This window comes from Schistosoma mansoni (assembly GCF_000237925.1).
Source record: "Schistosoma mansoni, WGS project CABG00000000 data, supercontig 0225, strain Puerto Rico, whole genome shotgun sequence".
NCBI lineage: Eukaryota > Metazoa > Platyhelminthes > Trematoda > Strigeidida > Schistosomatidae > Schistosoma > Schistosoma mansoni.
Window position 1 is genome coordinate 247452 of NW_017386091.1, and position 9645 is coordinate 257096.

At 36.2% G+C, this 9645-nt stretch overlaps 1 protein-coding gene and 1 non-coding gene across 2 annotated transcripts in view; both read right to left on the reverse strand.

Annotated features, from left to right (window-relative positions):
- Positions 1 to 8663, reverse strand: part of Smp_152680 (Receptor Tyrosine Kinase,putative) — a gene marked incomplete at both ends in the record, with an annotated part of 53546 nt that extends 44883 nt beyond the window's left edge. The window contains 4 exons of the mRNA XM_018791809.1: positions 1655 to 1802; positions 4391 to 4606; positions 4640 to 4681; positions 8597 to 8663. Of these exons, the coding sequence (XP_018647302.1) occupies positions 1655 to 1802; positions 4391 to 4606; positions 4640 to 4681; positions 8597 to 8663 (473 nt within the window). The remainder of the gene's footprint in view (positions 1 to 1654; positions 1803 to 4390; positions 4607 to 4639; positions 4682 to 8596) is intronic.
- On the reverse strand, positions 6188 to 6254 carry Smp_tRNA_01645_Pseudo_TTG.1.1. The gene has a single exon. It is a non-coding gene (tRNA).
- Positions 8664 to 9645: the final 982 nt, after the last annotated feature.

Below are 9645 nucleotides of genomic sequence, written 5' to 3' on the forward strand. Positions count from 1 at the left end.
CATTGAACTGATTGTAGTCGTAAATTCATTGATTGAATATCTCATATTTATGATCAGTTATACTTATTTATTTTTTTAAAAATATTTTCATTAAAAGCTTCTAGACTCTCGTGTGTTATGTAACAACATGGTACTATCAGAAACGATTTAAATTACCCCATTGTTAGCAACCGTGACTAAATTTTAGCCAGCTTTTGTTGGTTTATGGAAATCCTCTGCAGATTATCTCAACATAGCTAGTTTTTCTTTATAGAAACTTTTGTGTAATGGACAGATTTTTGGTTAGCAGCAGAATTCAAGGAGTGTTTTCTATCCGTTCTTCAGAATCTGAAGTAACAATAAAATTTTATATGGTTGAAATCATGAGTCAATTGAAGTTAGACCATCATGGAAAACCTGGAGGCACTGTTTGAAGGCCATTTCGTTCTATTGTGGGACGCCTCAGTGGCAGTGCGCATCCACGATCTCGCCTCACGAGATTCGAACCCAAGACCTATCGGTCTCGCGCGCGAGCACTTAAACGATAAACCACTGAGCTGGCATCCAACGGTGTTATTGTCTAACTTCAACCAATCCATAAAGTTGAGCAATACATCCACCATTAATCAACATATGCTCGCTAGTCTCACAACAGACCTGGTTGAACTCCATTGGTCACCGCTTCTCAATTGAACTCCATGAAATACCTTTTGAAGCCAGTCACTATTAAGCATATGTTGATTAAAATCAGAAAGGATTGTGGATGAGTACTGTTAAGGAGTCCCACAATAGGACGAAACCACCGTCAAACAATGCTTCCAGCTTTTCCATGTTGGTCTAGTTTCAATTAACTAATATCCTCAAAAATAATAACTTCCACTATTTAGATAGATAATAATTAATTATATTTTATTTATTTATTTAAACACATAAATATTGGTACAAGGAAGAACCAGATAAATATGCGCCACACAAATCTCATTTGATTTGTGTGAGGGCTGTGATACTACCCAGGTGCCCAGACTGAAGCAGGTGGTTTTCTTAGGGGGGCCACACCCCGAGCCTTTGACCTAAAGGTCTGATCCACAAGTTAGTGGAGCATCGTCAGGAGATGCCGTCCCAGGGTAGCCGGTGACCAACGATTGGCTCATACGCCATTTATTCCTTCAGGATACTGGAGCCCATGTGCACCATTGTTTTGGAATCAGGGTTTTCCAACTCTCCTAGATGGACTTTCCGTGTCCACCGACCTGGTTAAAGCGCCGGACATTCGCTTTTCGTCCTCTCAATTTCGTAAACAACACCCCCGCCACGAGAAGGTAGTGTGTAGTCCTTCCCTGACAGAGGCTATATACGCGTGTCCATGTGAGAGCATTTGGAGAGGGAGAGAGGACTCTCCCTACTCTTGGCCGTTTCAGGGCATTTAAGGGCAATTAATTATATTAACATTAAATGATTAAACTCACTTGATTGATTCATTGAATTAATATGAATATCTCTTTTTTGAATGTTTCGTCCCTTCAATTCATCATCAGTATTCTTTAATAATTCATTATATATATGCTTTGATTGGAGTATATGAGATACATTGATTGATGATGGCTCTTCACTTCTCTCATTACTATTCATTATATTCATACATTTATTTAAATATTTACATTGACAATATTCTAACCATAATGTTATATTATCATTAGAATGTAATGCATATAAATCTATAGTTTGTAATTCGGAACTTTCAATCATTTCATCCCATTTTAATGTAAATGGTGTATAACATAAACCAGGATTATCATAAAAATATATACCATGTTGTACAACAGCTAAAATAAAATAAGAATAGATAAGAGATTTTTGAATATCAACAATGAACAATACAACATCGTAACTTATTTACTTACGTCTGTTACCCCTCGTCGAGGAGCATAGACCGCATACTGGTATTGTCCATCCAACCCTGTCTTGGGCAATCTTTTATAGTTCTTCCCAGTTAATATTCATCCTTTTCATATCTGCTTCTATTTTCCGACGAGACGTGTTCCTTGGTCTTCTAATTTTCAATTTTCCTTCCGGATTCCAAGTTAGGGCTTGCCTCGTTATGGAGACTGGTGATTTCCTTAATGTATGTCCCACCCACCACTTCCAACGTCTTTTCCTAATATCTTCTTCAGCTGAAAGCTGGTTTATCCTCTCCCATAAAACGCTGTTGCTGATAGTATCCGGACAGTGAATGTTGAGTATAACATCGTAACTAACTTATATGAATTGTTATGTTTTGAATCATTCATCGATAGTTTACTACAAGTTTCTATATTCACTCAGAAAGTTTTTAGCACATGATAGTGATACAAAGAACAATCATTGATTTTTGATTCTTTGTAGTAACAAAACAATTCGGTAAAATAAACTTGTACATTGACAATTTAGATGAACTACTCTACGTGATGAATTCATATTTCAACTGTATCATACCGATAATACATAGAAACCATGGAAATACACGGCAAACATTTCATCCCAGTACGACACTTCAACAGTGCACATCCACAATTCCACACTCAGGACTCAAATCTAGGACCTTCTTTCTTGTGCGCAAACTCTTGATATGTTGACTATTGAGTCGGCATCCAACGGTATTATTGTCTAACTTCAATCAATCCACGAAATTGAGTGATCATCTTCCATTTTCTTCATGTGTTCATTAGTTAACAGGTTCGAAATGAAATTTCTAGAGTCCTGGTACGAAGCTGTGACCGTTAGAGTACAATAGTGTTGGGTTTCAGGTGGTTAATCGCTTAAGACAATGGAAGATGGTGGCGTAATCTCTTGAATTGATTGAAATTACGAACTAATATCGTTGGATTCCAGTTTAATGGTCTAGATATTAAGCGTTCGAGAGTAAGACAGAAAGTGCTGAATTCGAGGCCCACATGTGGAATTGTGGATGCTCACTACTAGGTAATGTCATACTAGGACGAAAAGGCTGTTCAGTGTTTCCAGATTTTTAATAGTTATCTAAATTAGATCAGTTTATGATTTCAATAAAATTCAATAATCTCCACAACCTTATACTGAAAAGTATCTGTAAATATAAGATACCTCATGGACACCAATCTGCATCATGAGACAAGCCCTAACGTGGAATCATGAAGGGAAACGGGAAAGAGGAAGGCCAAAGAACACACTTGGCAGAGAATTGGAAGCAAACATGAAAAAGATGAGTAGCAACTGGGAAGAACTGGAAAGGATTACCCAGGATAGGGTTAGATGGAGAGTGCTGGTGGGTGGCTTATGCTCCTCCACGATGGGTAACAGACGTAAGTAAGTAAGTACTTCATGGAACTAACGTTTAACTAGTTTCATTGAACTGATTGTAGTCGTAAATTCATTGATTGAATATCTCATATTTATGATCAGTTATACTTATTTATTTTTTTAAAAATATTTTCATTAAAAGCTTCTAGACTCTCGTGTGTTATGTAACAACATGGTACTATCAGAAACGATTTAAATTACCCCATTGTTAGCAACCGTGACTAAATTTTAGCCAGCTTTTGTTGGTTTATGGAAATCCTCTGCAGATTATCTCAACATAGCTAGTTTTTCTTTATAGAAACTTTTGTGTAATGGACAGATTTTTGGTTAGCAGCAGAATTCAAGGAGTGTTTTCTATCCGTTCTTCAGAATCTGAAGTAACAATAAAATTTTATATGGTTGAAATCATGAGTCAATTGAAGTTAGACCATCATGGAAAACCTGGAGGCACTGTTTGAAGGCCGTTTCGTTCTATTGTGGGACGCCTCAGTGGCAGTGCGCATCCACGATCTCGCCTCACGAGATTCGAACCCAAGACCTATCGGTCTCGCGCGCGAGCACTTAAACGATAAACCACTGAGCTGGCATCCAACGGTGTTATTGTCTAACTTCAACCAATCCACGAAATTGAGCAACCATTCTGATATTAATCAACATATGCTCGCTAGTGGCTGGCTTCAAGAGGTATTTCCCGGAGTTCTAGTGAGAAGCAGTGACCAATGGAGTTCAACCAGGTCTGTTGGGAGATATCAACTCACTGAACACATTGGTCAATGGTTGCTCAATTTCGTGGATTGGTTGAAGTTAGACATTAACACCGTTGGATTCCGACCGGCTCAGTGGTCTAAGTGCTCGCCCGCGAGATTGTTAGGTCCTGGGTTTGAATCTCGTGAGGCGAGATCGCGAATGCGCACTGCTGAGGAGTCCCACAATAGGACGAAACTGCCGTCAAACAGTGTTTCCAGGTTTTCCATGTTGGTCTAGTTTCAATTGACTCATGATATCAACGATATAAAATTACTCAAATCTTCACAAAACCCCCTTCTGATAACAATAATACAGAATAATCAGATCATATTACCAAATTCACACTTACATATAAATGATGTCATTTCTAATGATTGTAAATGACTAAGACCATATCTTTGTTTACCAGTATCATTAACCGATGAAGTTGATTGTGATGATACATTTGAAGATGACAGTAGGTCATTCTGTTTATAATTACTTACAACAAGTAATGCAACTTTTCTTGATTTAAATATGATCCATTCATGACCTTTAATTAATTTTAAATGGGATAAACGTAATTCTTTACGACCAACTCCATATATAACTAAATAACCTGAAATTTCTTCAATATTCTCCAATAAGGTTACATCATCATCTTAAAAAAAAAAAGAAAAAATGAAGGTATAATTCTGATCTAATTTGATTGTATAGTATATAAAGACATTCATAGGTATTCAAAGAATTCATCTATCAGGAGTCAGTAGGTACTGGGTTTGAGTTACAGGGTGAACATCAACAAGTCTGAGATATAGGCACATCCAGTTGAAGAGTCCCACACAGGACGAAACGCGCGTCGAACTTGGACTCCACTGCTGGACACCATCCATCTTTGCTTATAATGCTTGTGAATTAAGGCTATATCGAGGCAATATGCACAGCATGCAAATATGGTCAATAAGAGACTGATCTATTGCAGTTCTAAACATCAATGGTATGATTCAAAGAAACAATACCAAGTTAATTTAAACTTCACTCCATTGCAAAAGCAAGTGGCTATCAGGACTCAGTAGGTGAGTGGATAATGCGATGGCGTTTAAAGCGGAAGGTACTAGGTTCGAGTCTCAGAGTGAACATCAACATGACTGAGATTCAGGTAGATCCATATGACGAGTCCCAAATAGGAAGAAATGTGCGTCCTAGATTCCACTGTTAGCCACTATCCATTTTTGCTTGCAATTCATCCGTTTATTTAAACAGGGTAAAATTAAACAAATTATGTAACAGAAAATTCATTCTAATCTTATTTTTGTCTGAGACATCATCATATATTTTGATTAAAATCATGAGTCATACAATGCTAGGCCAATATTGTAAACCGGGAAACATTTGAAGGCTGTTTCGTCCTAGTATGAGACTCTTCAGTGGTTCTCATCCATTATTTTGCATATGAGATTCAAACCCAGTACCTTTAGTGTCATGCGTGAACACTTAAACTGTAGACCACCGAGTAGGCATCCAACTATGTACTAATAATCATCATATATTTGTTCTTGTTAATACTGTTAACCATGTTCTGTATTCATTCTCGTCAATTACTAATTATCATTCACCCATGTAACCTTTTAAGTATGTATTCCCTATTTGCCTATTTATGCGTCCTTGTGATGTTTTGTCCATATATATACTAACTTATGCTTAGAATAAAAGATCTAATTCAAGGTAGTTCCAGTCGCTTGATACCCATATTTGAATACTTGAAATATAAGTATATAGTTACTATCCCCCTAATTGACTTTTCATTACCATCGTTGTCCGGACGGAGCTTCTTTAAGGGATATTTTAGAGGAGTCAACCAAAGGTTACAGTTTATGTTATTGAGGAAATCAACTTACTGACATTTCTTTGATCTAAATGAAGGAGTTTTTTGCTCCCTGAATAAGTCAGTTTAAAGTTTAAAATATTTTTTTACTGTGATGATCTTTGAACAGAAGTATTAAAACAAGACCTCTTTCAATGAGAATCATAAAGTTTCTAGCCATAATAATTTGGTTCTCGTAAGAGTTAAACATTTTCTTTCTAGCAGTGGAATTCAGTTTGACACACATTCCGTCCTATTCGGGACTCGTCAGCTGGATGTACTTTCATCTTTGTCTTGTTGATGTTCACTCTGAGACTCGAACCCAGTACCTTTCGCTTCAAAGGCCATCACGTTATCCACTGAGCTACTGAGTCCTGATAGCCACTTGCTTTGATTATTCAAATTCACCATCCTGATTAGCATCTGTATATACATGTACCTTAGTGTAACGGTCAATAGTGAAGCATCTATCTTGAGAATACCAACAGACGGTGTCATTTATCACCAACCACTTCTATACCATATCAGTTTTACATTACATAGACAAATCCTGTTTATAATAGCATTTATTTAAATCCCTACATACATATTTGGATATGTCATGTACTGTTGTCGATCGTTTGGATCACGATCCAAAGTGACAACATTCTAAGTTCTAATTTAGATCAGTGAATGTAAATTGGAGTAAAAATGTATGAAATTTATAAATGTACTATATCTCACATTACGTTTTGATTGACCAACACTAGACTGTATCTATAAATTTCCCCTTTAAGAGGCTTAGGGTATCATAAAACCTCCCTTGAACTGATGAGTTAGTTATTATGTTTGTTTAGATCTGTAAGGTTTAGAGTTAAGTAAATATGATGTGATATACTGGGGTATAGTGATTTCATAAAATGAAAAATCACATCAGAAGGGAATTTTGTGGAGATTTCAGTATTTTCAAAGTTGAAACCATGAGTCAATTGAAGCTAGGCCATCATGGAAAATCTGGAAGCACTGTTTGAAGGCCGTTTCGTCCTATTGTAGGACTCCTCAGTGGCAGTGCGCATCCACGATCCCGCCTCGAGAGATTCGAACCCAGGACCTACAAGTCTCGCACCAGAGCACTTCACTGAATAGAGTCCAAGCACGTCTGTTGTGAGATAACAACTCACTGAAGACAATTGGTGAACGGTTGCTCAAAATCTTGGATTGGTTGAAGTTAGACATTAACACCATTGGATGCCGGCTCAGCAGTCTATCGGTCAAGTGCTCTGGCGCGAGACTGGTAGGTCCTGGTTTCGAATCTTGCGAGGCGGGATTGTGGATGTGCACTACTGCGGAGTCTCATAACAGGACGAAACTGCCTTCAGACAGTGCTTGCAGGTTTTCTATGATGGTCTAGCCTCAATTGACTCATGGTTTCAACTTTGGAAAATTACATTTTAAATTCTATTCTATTTTTAGATAACTCGTGGAACTTGCAAGTCTGTGGTGTATGTTACTTATGTAGACAGATATAAGTAGTATGTAAACCAACCGAAAGTAGAAACCCTAACAGCAGAAAACTAAGGATATCACATTGTAAAGAAAACAAAAAGGAAATTAGGAAGGAATTGTGAACTGGAAGAATCATACAGAATGTAAAGAACGAATGATGGAATTTCGCGAATGAAGTATTCAATGTATAGTGGTCATATTTTACCAAGATAATCTGTTCGTATCTGTGTTCTAAATCCCTAGAAGTCGTTTAAAATAGGTTCTAGCAGTTTGTATTGTACTTCATTACATCTCATCATTTCATGTCGGAGATCACCATCTATCAGTCATAGTCTTCATTGTTACAATAACATATGAACAAAAAGGGGGCTTACCTGTCAAGATTGCTAACATGACTCAAGCATATATGGGAATGGGAAACTCTTAATACGTTCACTGATATCCAATAGTAAGAAATCTCGAACGAGAACAAGACAGCTATCTAGGACTTCCATTTCTTGTTTACATAATGATAAACTATCTTTTAAACTTCAAATCTTACTTTTTATAGAAAATCTCTTTTTCGAAATGAAGATTCTTACCTTCATGTGTATCCTATTACGTAACCATGATTACTAATTATCCGTAGTACAAACAATTTGCCCTTTTTTATTACCGAGACCATTACTTTACATAATATTTTTAGTTTTTCACTTCGCTTTATGTACACTCTTAATTGTAATTGTCATTGTAATATGACTCAGCTAATAGATGTGTGTATGTTGAAGCAAAGTCTAACTAATATTCCCAGTATATATTAGCATATCCCATATATTAATTACATTATGCATAATTTACCTTAATTTACATAATACATTAATCAAGAAAGATGCTTGTTTGAATTGTATTAGTGATGAATGAAATCCCTGGATAGTTAATAGGTGAATGTTAGGTTAGAGTAATCTTGTATAGTATGATATCTCATTCATTAATTGTTTTTCAAAGCTATTAACTAATACATAGTTTAATATCATAAAGAGGTTTTGTGGACAGTGTAGTAATTTCAATAGTTGAGATCATGAATTAATTGAAGCGGGATCGTGGATGCCCACTGCCACTGAGGAGTCCTACAATAGGACGAAATGACCGTCAAAATTATCAACCATCAAGTAATCACTAGCGATATGTTAAAACTAAAATGGAACCACTGACAAGAATTCACTGTTGTTTTGGAATTCATTCACTTACCTTCATCTACTCCGGAGATAATTAAATTCCCTAAAATATGAGTACAATTTGGATTGAAATTTTTCATTAAAATTTTCCATGGCAACGAAATATCTCTCCAAGTATATTTACTTTTACAAACTGTAATGAAATGAAAAGAAAAATACATATTATGGTTTACTATTAAAGATATGATGACAGTTGTCAATTCCCGGTTACCTATACCATGGAACAGTATTTCTTCTTGAGTTATCTGTACAAGAGACTGGATTCGTAGTGATTGAAGAGCCTAAAGGATAATTGCTCTAGGTCGGTAGTACATGCATGACCTTACTGTAAGAATTTTGTAATGTATTAGCTCTGGACTTTAAAATATGTTATTGCCAGAAACAGTAATCTGTAGTGTAAAGTAGAATAGAAAATTTCTAGTGCTAACGTTTTTTAACCAGTATCTCTTTAAACGCTGATTACCTGAAGGAAATACCTTACTGTCATTATACTTCTGTACAGTCAGTAGTGTAACATCGCTCTCTGATCATAAGTTCAGTGATTTTAATCTTACCGTTCTTCAACCAACCCAGCTGGTTTGGTAGAACCCAATAGATTAAATGTTTCATCTAGTAAAACTTGATTGGTTAATTATGACAGGCAAGTTCGATAAGTCATGTGAAGGTAAATGCTACCGTCGTGACTAGATGTTAGCTTACAACTGTTGAACATCTCATGTTCTCTTCAACAAAGAATTGTCCTATCATGAGAAAAGCCGAATTGATAGTATGTATATTTTAAAGGTAACAACTAAGAAAAATGCTTGTAAATGATAATCAATGTTAATTGTGACACATTTTTAACTCCTTTTTATATAAGGTAGATGATGTGCCTATTCTCAGCAGTCTAAAAATAGAACCAACGTGCTCTTTGATGGTATGTTACTAGAATTGAAGTGGTTTTTCCGGCGGTAATTAATCATTTTATTGTGAAGCCAACGAGGACTCAAGTTGTCATGGTAACAAACAACACGAATAAAGTAATTCACCAGGTACGAACAAAAGTAAATATCTGGGATGCCC